This window comes from Protopterus annectens, chromosome 8.part0 (assembly GCF_019279795.1).
Source record: "Protopterus annectens isolate FY-2018-M chromosome 8.part0, PAN1.0, whole genome shotgun sequence".
Lineage (NCBI taxonomy): Eukaryota > Metazoa > Chordata > Ceratodontiformes > Protopteridae > Protopterus > Protopterus annectens.
Genome location: NC_056741.1, coordinates 923,013,901 through 923,031,517, shown reverse-complemented (window position 1 = coordinate 923,031,517; position 17,617 = coordinate 923,013,901). Strand labels below are relative to the sequence as shown.

The 17,617-nt window shown below is 39.5% G+C and overlaps 1 protein-coding gene across 1 annotated transcript in view; it reads left to right on the top strand.

Annotated features, from left to right (window-relative positions):
* KIRREL2 (kirre like nephrin family adhesion molecule 2) overlaps positions 1–15,991 on the top strand; it is a 130,561-nt gene extending 114,570 nt beyond the window's left edge. The window contains exon 15 of the mRNA XM_044080446.1: positions 11,877–15,991. Within this exon, the coding sequence (XP_043936381.1) occupies positions 11,877–12,323 (447 nt within the window). The 3' untranslated portion in view covers positions 12,324–15,991. The remainder of the gene's footprint in view (positions 1–11,876) is intronic.
* The last annotated feature ends 1,626 nt before the right edge of the window (positions 15,992–17,617 follow it).

Genomic DNA, 17,617 nt, shown 5'->3' with positions numbered 1-17,617 from the left:
GTCCAGCTGGAAAGCAACTGGTAGGAATGTTTCATGACAGCACAGTAAATCCTTTATGGTTAGTCACCTTCTGCAGAGTTGTTTTTAGGAGGAAGGACTCTTCGCAAGTAGATAATTGCCTCAGTAGTTCTGCATGTGTAGGAGGATGTTTTTTCAGCTGCACTTAATGTGTTATTAAGGGTTACTGCTAAATGATTATTTCAGCTGGTGATTCATTTTTCACACTGACAATGAAGTCTGTTAAATTATCTATTAACTGAAAGTTTCTGAGTTATTACAAAGGGCAGACTTTACCAGCATATCTGATTTTGTAGTGTTCTCACTGTCAGTTTAATATTTCTTATGCATACCTAAGTTTTTCCTGCACAGCTTCAGTTTTTATTTTTTCATGCTCAAGTTACTTGCTAGAAAGCCATGTAAATTATAGCATAATAAAATCCTTACTGTAGAATTTCATGGAAGCTAAACCACACTTTTGTAGAAATGTTCTTTATATAAAAAAATAATGACAGTTCTACGTATGTATGTGTGCATGGATATTCATGCTACACTCACATAAGTTGTATTAAGAGTATATGGGTAATAATAGAAGGTATGAATTAATGAATTGTTTGTCACACTATACATTAGTTATTCTGGACTTCTTTTTATGTTGCTGCAAATTGTGACTAGATGTTGGAATCTGGCCACATTTAGAACAGATAAGTGTAATTAATTTAATCATAAACATGTTACCCTGCCTGTTTTTTTTTCACTGTCCATCAAAATATTTTTTTAATGACTGACCCTGTCTAATCACCTTCTTATTGTCTGTCATTTCCAAAGTTGCCTTCATCATAGCAGATTTATTTGTAAGTAGGATCATATTCCCAAAATAAACTACAAAACTGTTATGGGAGATGTCTCCCCAACATGTACTAAACTGGCCATCTAACAAGGACATGTCTGGAGAAACACTAATTTTCTTCAACTGAAACCTGAGTGCTTAAACTCATCCCATAGCCCAAATACATTAAAGTGATGCAACACCACTGATGTTATGTTGTGTAATGCATGTTCTGTGTCATGATGGTGGGTTGTAGGGCCATATGATCCTGACAGCAGTGTAAGGTATAAAACAAATCCAACATTTCTTTTCTTTTTCTTTTTTGCATAAATTATTTTGCTAAGTTTAAATCAGAATCAATGTCTTTCCAACGTGTTCTGTAGTACAAGGAAAAAAAGTAATTTATTTCCTTGCACCGCTGAATGCACTGTGTTAATTTTAGGGAAAAACAACCCTGTGATGCGACATGTGACTGTCTGATGAGGATTATGTTGTGCCTACCATATCCAAGAATGCAAAACTGCAGTGTAAACCAGGGATACTTCTTCCCATCATAGGTGTGCAAGGATTACTAAGCCCTGCCTGCCTGCCTGCCTTCTTTCCTTTCTTCTTTATTCCTTTCCTTTCTCGACTTCATCATACCTCTCAAACCCTGGTCATTAAAAATCATAGCTAATTGCCTTTAAAATCGTATCAGAGGGTTAAAAACAGGAACACTTTCTTTTTCTTATTTTTTAGAAACTTTTTAGACACTAGTCCCCATACCGTTACACATAAAGAACCTTTTTTAAGTTTAATTCAGTTCTTTAATGATGTTATCTGCCTTTTAAACAGTTCTAAGTTTGTGAATAAAAACTCAGCAAATCTAGGAGGAGCAACAGTAAGTATAAGGGCAAAATCATAAGTGGCTCTCCTAAATCATCCATTTGACAGGTATCAGCCTTGGATACTGTAGTCAAGCTACCTGACAGGTCCTGCCAACATCATAAGGATGTTTAAGTGGCAGCATGTTTATCACTATAGGCCTTTACATTTAAAGTATTCTGATGTCATAGTTTGGGTAGAAGGATTTACTGTGGAATCTGCTAAAGTGAAACAGTGCACATGTTTTTATTTATTTATTTATTTATTTAATTCTGCCAAAAGAATGACAGATTCAGTAAACGTCTTTCAAAAATTCTTGAAGTCTCTGTGCTTTCCACAACATGGCAGTTTTTTCTTTGTTTGTTTGTTTTTGTGTGGGGGGTGCTAATTACCAGGGAATATGAAATATGAGGAGTGTAGCCCCCCTATAAGGTGCTGCTGGGGATTGTTCCTCCTTAAAATGTAATTCTTCCATCAGCTGCATTCAGGCAAATAAGGTTTACAATTTAGTACTTTCCTTCACTGATAAAATGCAACAGAAATAATTTCATATGTATGTAGTAGTAGTAGTAGTAGGAGTGGTCATTCTAACCCTAAAACAAAAAATATATGTTCATAGGGAATCTTTCTGCAGAGTATTGCATATCTAGCTGAAAGTGAAAATTAAACCCTGTACCTTGTGACTGAAGTAAACATCTTAACCATTTTGGCAACCTACAACACCCACATGCAAGTTATAGATTTGTTTTATGACAACTGACAACGTGTATAAGTGTAGTTAATAAAGTGCTTTGCATGTTTTACTCTGCTGCCAAATGCCAATCAACATAGTGTTGTTTGTCAAGTAAAAGTAAACAGTACAGTGTGCAGTTTGTGTACGAAGGTGGTGGCTTATAAACCTGTGAGTAAATAATATTGCTTGTATTTTTATCCAATCAAAAGAATGGGCTCTTTGAGAAACTTGCTTTTTAGTCATTAAATGGGACAAGTCTGACATGCTATTCACTTATTATAAAAGAAAATAATATAGCAGTAGTTATCAAGCATCTGAAGAACCACTTTGTTTCATTTCATGGTTCTTAAATGTTTTAAAAAGAAATCAGGAATTAATATGAATGTTTATCATCCATAAATATTTAAAGCAAATAGTGTGTCTACAGAAAAAGTTGGCTGAAATGGTATTGTGTTTTCTTAAAGTTGCTTTCCAATGTTAGGATATAAATTGGTGCATTTATTTATTATTTGTTTGACATTAGTTGACCGGGATAGTCCAACTGAGCTTTCACCGTTTTTCAGCAGAGGCCCGAGGAGAAAAGCTCCACAACATAAAGTATACAATAGAATGTTACCAATACAAATTAAACAAGAAAAAATATACAAAGTGTAAGTTAAACAAATAAGAATAAGATAACAAATAATAATTAATACTAAGTACAGTATTATGCTAATAAATATATAAAAAACACAAAATAAGTTAATAAAAATAAAGTTAAAGATGATCAAGTTTGTTCAAGTAAGAGGAAATTCGGGAAAAGAGGCAATTCAGAAAGGGAGGCGAGTGTAGTGGAAGTGAGTAAGAGCCAAGTTAGAAAAGAAAGGGAATTAGGTATATGTCAAAAAGATAGTTATAGATGTTAGTATGATGAGTTACAGTGTAAGGGGAAGGTATGTGTAGGAGGTAGAAGAGAGAAGCGAAAGTGGAAATGTCTAGGAGAAAGAGATTAATAGGGAAAGGAGAGAAGTAGAAGATAGTTGAAATAGAAAAGAGTAGGATGTTACGTGGGATGATTGCAGTGACAAATCCAGGTACTTTTCAGATAATTTCTCAAAGCTGTCATAAAGTCATGAAAATTGATAATATGTCTCAGGACCATAGGAGGCTTATTCCAAGAAAGAGCAGGAAGGTAACTATAGAGGTTTTGTCCTAAGGATTTGTTTGGCTTGTGGATCTGTAGGTGAAATTGTTCAGAGCTTCTGAGGGAGTGAGGTGGGTTACAAAGGGAGACAAGCAAGGAGATACTAAAGCAGGAGGTGGGTTTATTTAAGATGGTGTGAATGATAAGAAGCTGTGTATATAAAAGTTTGTTTGGAAACTCTAACCACCTGAAAGTATGGAGTGCAAGACAGTGGTGAGATTTTTGGTGGCAGATTGACTGCAAATCTGGCAACTTTATTGTATGTGGCTTCAAGTTTGGAAAGAAGAGAGGATTGTAAGTTAATTTAGTAAGGATTTGAGAAGAGTAGAAAAGGCAAGGAAGAAGATAAGCTTGGGTGAGAGAGAGTCTGGGGTTGGGGGGTAAGGAGTTTTTTGTTTCTATATAGTAGGCCAAGTTTTTGATTGGTTTTCTTTATACATTGATGTACATGGAGGTCAAATTTAAGTTGGTCATCAATAATGACTCCAAGGAGCTTAGTGTGAGGCTCAGATGAAGATGGTAAAGGAGGATTTTAGATGAAAGAGAGATTTAGGTAGGAAAAAAAAGGAGTTTTGTCTTTTTAGGGTTGAGAATGAGTCAGTTGTTTGTAAGTCAAGTTTCAGTGAGGTTAAAGGAGGTTTGAGTTAGGGTGAGCAGGTCTGAGTGGTTGTCAACAATGTTGATAATAGTGGAGTCATCTGCGTACTGTATGAAGGATGACTGAGGGCAGGATGTGTGTAGTTGATTAATAAAAATGTTAAAAAGAAAGGGGCCAAGAACAGAACCCTGTGGGACTCCCATTTTTATAGGAAGGAAGGGAGAAAGAGATGATATCCATTTGACAGCTTGCTGTCTGTTAGAAAGGTAGCTGGAAATCCATGAGATAGTATTAGAGGAGAGATTAAATTGGGAAAGTTTGGAGAGAAGAATAGAGTGGGAGACAGTGTTGAAGGCTTTTGAGAGATTTAAAAAGAGGCAGGAGATCAGTTTATTGTTATCTCTGGCTACAGAAATGGAGTTAGTAAAGGAAAGGATAGCAGTGGTGGTGCTGTGGTGGGGGCAGAAACCATGCTGAGTAGGGGAAATAAGATTTTATTGAGTGAGATAAGACATGATTTGCTTGTACACACAGTGCCAAAGAATTTTGGAGAGGGGAGAGAGTATAGCAGATGTTCATCGTGCATACAGCTGCAGTCATAACAGATGGGTTCTCCTGCCATCAGGCGGGTCCTCGGTCGGCCGAATTCCAAAGTCTAGGTCCGGCGTCGGTTGTCGTTGCTTCTTCCCTGACGTCAGAGCGACAGGGGTATAAAGGAACCAGCCAACGCCATTTTCTTCAGTCTTTCTTGCCGCGCGGTGCCCGAAGCAGAAGCAGTTCGCAAGTGCCGGTCGGCCAGCTCCTGAGATTACGAAAATTTGGAAACTGAAGTCTTCTTAAAAGCTAAGTACCCGTTGAAACTTTTCTTGCCTCAGACCGATGTCAGACAAAGTTAATAATTGTATTTCTTGTGGGAAGCAAATACCGCATAAGGATTTCCATTCCCTCTGTATTCCTTGTTTAGGCCCAGACCACGACGTCTCGGTCTGTCGCTTTTGTGCTACATTCGACAAACGCACTATTAAGCGTCGGGTGGAGTTTGCCCAGCATTATTTTGGGAAAGCATTTAACTATACTATGTCGTCGGATACTCTGACTCCGGTTTTGACTAAAAAACACAAAGACAAGGACCGACACTCGAGGTCCGCGGCCTCTACCGACACCACGCCAAAGCCGACTACATGTGGTCCGGTTCTCAGCGAGGCACCTACGCAGCCCCTGATTACTGACGACACATCTTTGACGGTGTCTCCTGTACCCGAGGTCGCAGGCTCCTCGGCCCACACCCCGACTACAGATACCGAAGCCACTCTTGGCGTTGAAACACAGAATGTGGACAGGTCCACCTCCACTCAAGGTGTCTTCAGACCTTCCTCTTCTTTCTCCATCAAGGCTTTCACCAAGTCTAAAGCAACCATGCACTCTAAGAGACCAGCTACACAGGGCCCATCTCCAGGCCCCATGCCTAAGAAACAGATGCTTAAAATGGCTGAGGATTTAATTACTCTAATCAGAGGTTCTCAGCCGCCACCGGACAAAAGGCCCAGAGTGGAGGAAGATTCCCCCTCCTCTGATCAGGGCTCCATTATTTCAGAACACTCTGATGATCAGGAACAGTCTTACTCCCCTTTTGAAGACTCTGATGCGGAGGAGTCCATCCCTTCTGTATCCCCCCCTGAGGATTACTCATTTGTGGAAACTTTGCATACCTTAAGGGAACACTTCCACTGGGAAGGCCAGGATTATTCAGATTCCAAGAAAAGGCTCAGGGAATTTATCTTGTTACCCCAGCACAGGCCTCTGGCTATACCTCCTGTCTTGGACATCCTAGATGATGTTTACTCGGAGGCCTGCCTTAACCCGGACTCTCTACCTCCAGCTCCAGTTAAGCCTGACAGGTACTACAGGGTTCCTGACACACACCAATTTCTATACAAAAGCCATGCTGCTGACCTAGAAACCATCTCACAGGGCCCCAAGGGAGTTAAGGCTTCCATTGCCAAAAATCCATTGCCTTCCGAGAGAGATTCCAGATCCCTAGAAAGGTGGGGAAAAAAGGTATATACCTCGGCTACCTTATCCATGAGGGCCTTAAACTGTCAGTTATATATGCTAAAATACCAACAGTTTTTTGTTATCACAATTGAAAAGTAAAATGTCACAACCTGAACAACCAGACTTGAAGGAGTTGCAGGACTTGATGCATAGTGCAGAACAAGTGGGTAAGCATACCTTACAATGTGGTTTTGATGCTCTAGAGGCCTCATGTAGAGCTGCTGTTACAGGCTCAGTCATAGTTAGGCATGCCTGGCTCAAGGAACAAGCCTTGCCTGATCATGTCAAAGCTTAATTACTTGACGCCCCTCTTCAAAAAGATGTACTATTTGGTGCTAATGCTGAGGAAGTATTACGGAAAATGGAGGAAAAGGCTAAATCAATGCAAACTGTGAAAGAATTTCTACAGGTTCAACCCCCACGTTTTAGTAGAAATTGGCCTTCCAAAAACTGGTCCTTTCCTGCCACAGACAGACCCCAAAGAGGCAGATACAGGCCTGAGGGGCAGAGGACAATCACAAGGATCGTATAGAGGCAGACAATGGCAAGCTCCTACACAAAGAGGTGGTGAGGACAACTCGCAATCTTTCAGAAAGCAAACCCAATGACTTTCCCCTTTGCATGCCAACCAGGTCTCAAAGGGCAGCCCCCTTAGGAGGAAAGCTAGCATTATTCTCAAAAAATTGGCATGTTGTCACAAAGGACAAATGGATCCTGGACATTTTAAACAGAGGCTACAAATTCCATTTTCACACCCTTCCAAAAATGAGAGGCATGCCAAACCTGCCACACAATCAAAGGGCAGAGGCACAAAGGCAAATTTCATATCTCATAAACATGAAAGCTATTCAAGAGGTACCTACACATGAACAAGGTCAAGGTTTTTATTCCAGGTTATTTCTGGTGCCAAGGAAGGGAAAAGATTGGAGACCTATTTTGGATCTATCCATCCTAAACACATTTCTACTCGTACCAAAATTCAAGATGCTCACTCTACAGCAACTTCTTCCCATGCTGGGCAAGGAGTCTTGGCTGGTAACATTGGACCTCAAGGAGGCATACCTGCATGTCCCAATTAGACAAAATTGCAGAAGGTACCTCAGATTTCTTGCAGGTTCAACCCATTATCAATTCTCTGCATTGCCCTTTGGCTTATCTGCTGCGCTCAGTATTCACAAAATGCCTGGCATCAGTAATTGCCTACTGCAGACTTCAAGGGATACAAATATACCCTTATTTGGATGACTGCCTGATCCAAGCGGACAGCAAGCACATTCTTCTGAGACATCTGGCTTATGTAATAATGTTATTAAACTCTCTGGGATACACAGTCAACAAAGAGAAATCAAGGCTAATACCCTCTCGGAAGATCATTTTCCTGGGTTCCAATTTGGACACAAACACCCAGATGGCCTACCTCACGCCAGAGAAGCAGGGGCAACTAATTCAATACTTCAGAACACTAGCAAATTGCACCAGGCTGACTGCAAGGAAAATCCTGCAGGCTCTGGGATTCATGGCATCTTGCATCTTACTAATCCCATGTGCAAAGCTGCATATGAGAAACTACAATGGTACCTGAAAAACATATGGTCTCAACACAGCCACAGTTTGGAAACAATAATACCACTAATTCCATGTCTGCAAAAGGAATTTCTGTGGTGGGCTCAAGCATGTCAAACAAACACAGGTCTTCCATTCAGCAAGCCTCAAGCAAATCAAGTCATCACAACAGACGCCTCGGACTACGCCTGGGGGGGCGCACATGACAGACCGGTCGGTGCATTCAGGGCAAATGGTCCCAAAAAGAAAAGCACCTTCACATCAATCAAAAAGAAATGCTAGCAGTAATAAATGCTATTATAGCTTTCAAGAACCTTCTACAACCAGGTCAACTATTGATAAGAATGGACAACACCACAGTTATGTGGTACATAAACAAACAGGGAGGAACACATTCTTACCCACTATGCAGACTGGCCATGTCACTTTGGAACATGGCCATGGACTTACAAATGGAACTACAAGCACAGTACTTGCCAGGCAAGGAAAACACGCTGGCAGACAACCTAAGCAGGAATATGACAGATCCACACGAATGGAAATTGCATCCAAAAGTTTTTACAGAAATAATCCAGGAATGGGGAAGGCCAGACATAGATCTCTTTGCCTCCCACAAGAATCATCAATTGACAAAATTCTGCTCAAGGATCTTCCATCCAAAGGCCTGGAGAGTGGACGCTCTCTCCTTCAGTTGGACATCAATGACAGTTTATGCCTTCCCTCCTCTTCCTCTGCTGCCCAAAGTTCTATTAAAGACCAAAGCAGACAGACCAAAGATGATCCTCATTGCTCCGGACTGGCCAAGGCAACACTGGTACCCACTCCTGAGGAGCCTGACGCATTCCCCACCATGGACTCTCTAATGCCTCTTCTTCTGACTCAGCACAGTTTCAAAACTCTTCACAGCCAGCTAAAAACACTCAATCTAGCCGCATGGAAGATTCCTTAGCATCACAACAGGCCCTACTCTCCAAGGAGGTGCAGGATGTCATTTTGGAGGCCAGAAGGCCATCAACTAGAAAAGCTTACTCCGCAAAATGGAAACGTTTTTGTGTCTGGAATGAGAAAAAGGGCCAGGATCCTGGAAAACTGAATTTACCTCAAATACTACAATATTTGGCTGAACTGCTAAGCAGTGGACTTTCTTTCTCCTCCATCAAAATCCATGCATCAGCCATTTCTGCAGAATACAACACTGATCCACCTTTATTCTCTCACCCTCTCCTAAGGCAGTTCCTCAGAGGGGCTAAGAATTTAAGGCCTCCAAGGAAACAACCAATACCTGCTTGGGATCTTAATTTCATTCTGGAAAAACTGACCTTGCCTCCCTTTGAGCCATCTGCCTCATCAGATTTGCAATATTTGTCCTGGAAAACAGCTTTCCTTCTGGCTATCACCTCAGCTCGTAGAGTTTCAGAACTACAGGCTCTCATGGCCGTCCAACCTTTTATCATCTTCCATCAGGACAGAGTTTCCTTACGAACCAACCCGTCCTTTATGCCTAAAGTGGTATTCAGGGTAGCTTTAAATCAGGCCATACATTTACCTACTTTTTATCCTAATCCTCAAAACAAAGGGGAGAGATTACTACATTCCTTGGACATCCACAGACAACTGCATTATTATCTGGACAGAACAAAGCCTTTCAGAAAATCAGAACAGCTCTTTGTGGCCTATGCGTTAGGAGCTCAAGGGAAGCCAATTTCCAAACAGACAATCTCAAAATGGATAGCCCACTGCATACGCTTTTGCTATTCCTTTCATGGCAAAACTGTTCCTACAGGCATTAGAACTCATTCCACCAGGGCCACAGCCACCTCTGCAGCATTCCTCAGAGGAGTTCCTACCAAGGATATTTTGGAAGCAGCCACTTGGAGTTCTGTGCATACCTTCTCCAAGCACTACAACCTACCATTATACTCCAAATCTAGAGCAGGCTTTGCCACTGCAGTCTTGCAGGGCATTTTGGCTCCTCCTAGTTCCACCTACTGCCTACCACCCCTTTCTTAGCTTTGGGATTCTACCCATCTGTTATGACTGCAGCTGTATGCACGATGAACATAGTACAGTTTTGTACCTACCATAAATGTAGATGTTCGAGTGCTAATACAGCTGCAGTCCAGGTTTCCCTCCCTCCTTCCCCTCTTGGGACAGGCCTATAGGCTAACACATCCTCTTACAACCTGATTGGGGTGTTCTTTTATGATGTATTTGCTTGCAACTACTGTATTTGGATTATATTGCACTGCATTATCACACAAATTTATGTATTGCCTTCCTTCTGGGGGCACCTGACATCTGGGGCAAGAAAAACTGAAGAAAATGGCGTCGGCTGGTTCCTTTATACACCTGTCGCTCTGACGTCAGGGAAGAAGCGATGACAACCAACGCCGGACCTAGACTTTGGAATTTGGCTGACCGAGGACCCGCCTGACGGCAGGAGAACCCATCTGTTATGACTGCAGCTGTATTAGCACTCGAACATCTACATTTATGGTAGGTACAAAACTGTACTTTGGCAAAAGTTAGGGAGTTCTACTGAGTTTCCACCTTTGTGAATAGGTATGGTGTGAATTTTTTTCCAGAGAGCAGGGACAGAGGATTCTCTGATAAAGCGGTTGATAGGTATAGAGACTGGGTATGCTATGGAGTTGGCAGCAGCTTTTAGGAAGAGATATGGCAAGTTGTCAGCAGAAGGGGAGCAAGGTTTAAGGTAAGGAGACCATTTTTAATATAGCTGGTGCGGATAGGTTTAAGGGAGAAAGAGTTCTGAAGTTCAGGGGAGGGGGAAAGATGGGGATTGTTTATGTTAGATGTTGGCATGAGTTTGCTGATGGTCTCTATAAAGTAGGTATTGAGGATGGAGGCAGTTTCTTGGGGTAAGTTGTTAGGGGAAGGATTAGCTGTTGAGGGGTTACCAGAGAGTGGAGAATTTGGTTGATGTTCATCATTTGATGAGTTGCACTTTTCTGTAGTTATTTGTTTGGGTTTTTTTTTTTTTTTTTTACTAAAAAGCTTTTTATTAAACCACAGTCCAAATAAGTTTAGCATTTACTACCATGGGGTAAAGTGTGTTGTGTCCATAGACTTTAATGGGACACCTTTGTGTATGCATTGTGATACACCCATTAAAGTCTATGGACTCAAGACATGCTTTTCCTACACTAACACCACTAAAGTTGAAGTTTTCCTCAGTGACATCAGTGTATGGAAATCATATATTTTGAAAGTGTTTCTCTTGTTGAAAATCAACAAGAAAATGCTCCCTAACAGAAAAAGGTGCTCTTTGGCAGTTTTTGTACCACATGCTATGCTGCAAAGGTACAATTAGAAAATGCTGGAAAATTATTTTAATATGTGTTGTATAAAATGACAAAGATTCAGTTTATAGGGATCTGTCTCAGCTGTAAAGAGATTTTTGGTATGTGTAGTGATTAAGTGGCATAAAAGATAATTTGCTACCTTCTACCTGCAATAATCAGTTTCCTATGAGGATATGTAGTGTGACATCATGGAAGCTTAGAATCAAAGGCTAAAAGTTTCTTTCATCAAAGAGCCATCATGCCTGGTGTCAGTCAAAATATCAAGTTTAATAGAGGCTGTTCATTTTGAGTAATGTAAAAGTTAACTTATTCTGGAATCAGTAGTTGTTATTTGAATGGAAACTTGTAGTTAGTAACTGTGAGGTTAAACCTCAAGATTTTAGTTGTGGTTTAAAAATGCAGCTGTGTGAAATAGCATGGATTGGACAGTAAATGTCATTGGTCCTAACTCCCTTGTACCCTCCCTTACTAACTACCTACAGAGTTTGTCTTCATAAAAGTCTTTCAGAACTGTTTTTTTTTTGTTTTGTATTTGTAAGTTAGCAGTGATGAAAAGAATTTAGCCTGTGATTAAAACTTAACTGGGTTATATTTTTCTTTATCACTAGGAAAAATAAAACAATAGAAAATAAAATAACAAGTAGTACAGTAAAGTAGGATAATTTTTTCAGTAAGAAAAAATGTGGTACAAAATTTGAGTGTTTAACACTGTATTTCTTTTTTTGTCGTAGGATCCAACCAATGGTTACTACAATGTCCGTGCCCATGAAGAACGTCATGTCAGAAGTGGATTTTCAGAGTACGTCCCTACTAATTCAAGGCAGATTTACACCCCTCCACATGTCTCTCACAACACCATATACCCTCCAGGACAGTCCAAACTGTATGAATACAGCCACCGTTATGCTTTGCCAGCAGCAGGATGTGCAACGTATGATACACATGAACGCATCTATCCACAGGAAACAATCTATGGAGGCTCCTCTTACCTTTCTGCTCCATATACCAGAGCCTTTAGTAACTATGTTAAACCATCCAACTATGACAAAACTGAGAGCTATGAACATTCTGATCAAGCTAGCAAAGTGTCAAGTTCCTCACGATTTTCATACACATCCCTTTCTCAGAATTCTGATTATGGACGTCCCACTCAGCAGAGAATGCAGACTCATGTGTGATGCTGAAGCAGCCTTTGTTTGGGCTGATGGTAAATTCCTAATCATGACTTTTGACTTTTCATTGTTAAGCATGCTTGGAGTAACAATTTATCATCAAAGGCCCACAAAAGGGTAATGGTCATTTCTGGGCTAATGTAGACTTGTGAGTCACTGTGGTACTGTTGAGTGCTTCCTCAGATCATCTGAAACCTGCAACAGCTGAACCAGGTTTCGGGGGTAAGGGACAACTCTGGTATCAAGAGCAAGTTCTACGAAGGAGCATAGCTTGGACTGAATGAGTATGATGCTTAAACACACAGGCCAGCTATTGATCTAAAAAGAAAAGACAGCGGCTGTGCCAAAATATTGTAAATGGCTTTGGGGTACGGATCCCAGTTGCTGAAAGCTGGAATTCCTGCTGTGTAGAATTTCACAGTTTTGTAATGGGTGAATCATTGAGTGAAACTGAATTCTCACTGCAAATGTTAACATATATTGTATTTCTTTTTTCTAGAAAGATGGGTATATTCTTTGCTAAGATGTGGGGACTGTTCATGGCCACACATAACCTGTTGTAATGTATAGTTACATTTTGCAGGTCTACTAAATATTTTAGTGAATGGTAAAGATTGGTAAGGGAGCCCTACTTTTACACACAGAGTGTTTCAGGGAGAGAGCTGTCCCTTGACACCGCTGATGTTCTGGGTTTAGTTAGTGCAGCTGTTTTCCATTTGTGTGGAAAGAAGAGCTGGGCACACTGGTTTGGATTCAGATGTGGAAATAGCAACACATACAGGCAGATGTCGCCCTGTTTAGTCTGTCAAAAAGTCCAGATTTTTCTGCACCTTCATCCCAGCTGTAGAATTACTGAAAGTGCATGTCAGTAATTTGCTGTACCCTGTTTTATTATGCTGCAGTGCACTTTCCTAACTCCATCCCACTTCTTCAAAGCAGGTTAATGTACAATGGTGCTCCTTACGTATGTTATGCTATAGGTTAATATACAGTGGCGCTCCTTACATATGTTGTGCTATTTAAGATGCAGAGATTTGTTTGTTTCTTTCTTAATTTTTTTTTCTCGGTTCTAGTCTGAATCCCAAGTACACAACTTACTTCAGCGAATGCACAACCATGATAATCTGACAGTTATTAGTTTGGTTTCTGAGCCAGTTACATTAAACCTTCAAATATTTTAATTTCAGCTGTTATGTTGGGTGCTAAACTGTACAATCTGTTGCTTATTGTTCTGTTTCTAATAGCTGCTTTTGGATTTTTCACAGTGGTTTGTACCACTGGGCTCTACTAAGCTGTGACTGACTTACTAAGAGCAAAGCAGACATGCACACTTTCTTGTATTGAGTATACTGCTGTTGACTTAATTCTAAGCAAGTCAATACATCTTCTGTGCTTGAAAAAATATCATATTATACTGCATGGTAAACAGTTTTATCATCATGTCATAAAGTATGGAATTACCAAACATGAATACATCAATATGTCAATAAGGTTAAAGCTTTGATAGTCTGAAACATAGTGGCCATATTTTAGAAGAGCTTACGTTCCAGAGAGGAGTTAGTAGTTCTTCTGTCTACATTCATGGAGAATACACTGCTTTGAATGTAGGTCAAAGAAAGTGCCATGTAGTAAAATGCAGAAAGATATGCCCTCATTTAAGAGAATACATTTGTTCAATGGTCGATGAATATCTCAGAGATGCTTTCCGGAGATAAAGTAAAATAAATGAAACAGTAAACATACCTGCTTCCTGTAGACAGCATGGTAATAAATCTTGAAAGTCAGGTTTAAAATGCCAGTGAAAAACTTTTATTTTGTTTCAGGACTGACCATTCAGTTTTGCACCTTAAAAGAAAACTTGTAATCAGGTATACTTAAAATAGTGCATTTAAACAAATCTCAGCTGGTGTTTGAGGTGGGACTCTATCGGATTTATGTAATTCCTGAGGGGCACAGTAACCTTGAAACTCATGAAATTAACTGTTCCTTTCTTTGAAATTGTGTCAAGACTTCAAAGCCTCTCATCATATGGTGACTTAAAATTCTAAGAGCAGTTAACCAGTTAACAAACTAGCTAACCTCTTCTTTTTAAGTTATCACTCGTATTGTTTTGCTCCCTGCCCAAGCCTGTCCTGACTCCTGACTATGCTGTCTAATGCTGTGACTACCTCAAAACTTTCTTTTTTTCATATTAAATACATTCTCCTTTAAAAACTTCTATTGATTCACACAGTGTGGATCTGTTGTCTTTATTTGATATTTAGAACTGCATTGGCCGGATTCATGAAAGTCTAAGTATACACTGTCTGTATTCAAGAATATCCCTTCCAAATTGTTTGTGCTGTCTATTCACTCAGAAAGATTACACTAAGTGTAGATGTAGTCTATATATTGTGGTAACCTTTATGAATCCCCCTTCATTCTTAAAGTTGCAAGAAAATCAGTAGGAGCACTAAAATTAGGAAGAAAAAAGGTGGGAGTTATGCCTGCGTTGTCTATTCACTCAGAATGATTCGGGAATCCAGGCTTATGTCTTATTAATGGTATTACTGCTACTGTCATTTTTATTATAAACTTTTAGACAAGGAAAAGTGTATCGTCCGACTCTTGCATCTCATTATATGTCACATTATGTGACTTCCTTAATCTATATCTCATTATAATAACCTTCTCAGCAAAAGGTAGAGGCTTACTCTTAAAGTTGTTCAAATTCTTTCTAGTCGTCATGTGTAGCAGACAGATGCAAGTTGTTATGCCGAAAAAGCGGGTTGAAAGACGTTATGTTTTTTCAGTTATACTGCACTGATGGAAGTCACAGTCTTCCCATTATTCACGTCCCACATGCCTGCAACAGCTACTGGGTTCAGTCATGGTCACGTGTGGCTTAAATTCGGATTCAGAAAATCCCAACTTTGCCATCCCTGAAAATTACAGCACTCCACTTGTACAGTCTGAAGATTTAATGCTTGGTGAAAAACATTTGTTTAGATGGTAGTCGCAAAAACAGTTTGCAACATTAGAGTGCTAACTTGCAATTACATCATTTGTTGGGACTGTGACAGTCACTTCCTAAAGCTTTATGTATTCTGCTTTTTTCATTTACCCTGTACCTGTCCAGCTGTAGAGCCAGTTGTTGGTAAACTTTTCTGTTGCATTTCATTAGTTGTCCATACTAACTACATAACCCTTATGTGGCCTTTCTGAGTTTGCACACCACTGTTCATCTAACATGACTTTGTTAACCTTGTTATAGTTCATACAGATCCCTGTCATCTGCTAGGGTCTTTAAATTGCTTAAGGTGATTATTGAGAAATACTTTCCTTTTTTTCATAGTAACTTTATTCATACTCCAAATGTATCCAGAATTAGGTTTAGAACTGTATAATGAAAGACTTGCACTTTGCTCTGTAGTGCTTTAAGTGAAATGATGTCATTTATTGCTCATTACAGTAATAGATTTCTGATTTTTCCCCCAGTTTAATGCTTTTGAGGAAAGCCTTACTAATGAGAGGTGTTTGCTTTCAAATGTAGCCTAGTGGTAATGATGAAGTAAAGTAACTTCTGTGTGCTGAGCAGTATCCATGTGGCGGGTCATGTAGACATATAATAGATGCTTCAGTAGGTCACCGTCTGGGATAGTGCAACTATTCCTGGCAAAGTCAGTTTTCACTCTTATTTTTAGAGGGACAGTATCATGTGATGATCAGAAGATTGTAAAACAATGTTTAATCTCTTGAGTTCTGGATTTTTAGGTCTATGTGAAAGCCCTTTTACAATGCAGAAGAACCTTGTAAAAATGCAAAACAAATTGGAGAGGTATACCACCAGATAAGAATTCCTCCCCAAAGAGAACTAATCATATTTATTAACATTATTTTTAAATACATTTAAGTTAATATTTAAAAATGTTTACCCACGCAGCATGAAACGCAGTGTGAGCCCCCAAAACTGCGCCCTTATTTAGTAATTAAAACATTGAAATCATATATTTTATTTTTTATAGGGAGACAATACCTGCTACAGCATATGACTGTCAAGTTTTGTTATGTGATTTATGAAAGAGAATTGTCACTATGTTCATTTGTTTATTCCTTTTTACAGACCATGACTAATTTTGTCTGATGCTATAGGAATAGGTAGCATCAGTCTTTTTTTTTTTGAAAAAGAATGTATAATGGCCAAGTCAATGTCTGCTGGCAGCAGTGTTTTCAAATAAAATTGAAAATGTGGTTGACCTAGAGAGAGCAAGAGGTAACCCTGATACCAGGATTTCTTCTCTTTTCTGGTCATTGCTGTCTTCATTTATCCCACTGTCTGTTAAACAACTCAGAGGTTTTGTATGTTTTTTTTTTTTTATCACAGCCATCCAGGCACATGGCAAAAATGTCTGCCTCCTTGCTTTTCATGTGACTAAAGTGAACTCCACCATTGGACTGACTGATATTTTAGCAGGTGTCCTGAACAGACAGTGACCAGACAGTGCCTGCAATAAGCTTCAGAGAGTAAATTATCACTTGTTTAAGTGGTGGACAAAGTGGAATATAGGGACATTTAGCGTAAACTGTGACATACGCAACTTGCAACAGTCAATATAACTGGGGGAATTATTTATTAACACATGCGATGTCCATCTTCTCCCTGTTCTATGCTTCTCCTTACATGTTAAATTGACATAATTGGTCTTAAAATTCTACCACTATGGAAGTAGAGTTTTGAGAAAAACGTACATTTGCAGTATGAAAACAATTTGCAATCAACCGTTGTAGCTAAATTAAATGCAGTTATAGGATGCAAAGCCAGGGATGTCTTGTAGGATATTCTAGTGGGGATTGCAAGAACGAACATACAGGTTACTTAGCTGGTGTAGAAAAAGGAGAAGGGTGTGTCTGGTACACATGTGAGAATATCACACAGACATGAAACAAATGAGTTAATATATCTTACAGACACTTGGCGATCCCAATAGTATGCAACACAAATATCGTTTTTTAAAGCAGCAGTATCAGTGTTTCAGTCTTATGTATTTCTGGCAAAACTCATTAGTTCCCGCCTCTTTTTTTCTTCACTTTGTCTTGTTTATTATTTTGTTTCTTAGTAAAGATGCAAGATTTTTAAAGGACCACATTGTCTAGCCATATGCCTGTTCCAAAGAAATTGCATAGTTTTAAAGGAAGCATTATGCTCTGATTGTTTTAACCTTCAGAAACACATCATTATTTTCTGTGTGTTGCACAAATCCAGGATTTGAAAAAATAAAGTGCAATCTCAAGAGAAGTGAATTTTTAGGAATGATTGTAGT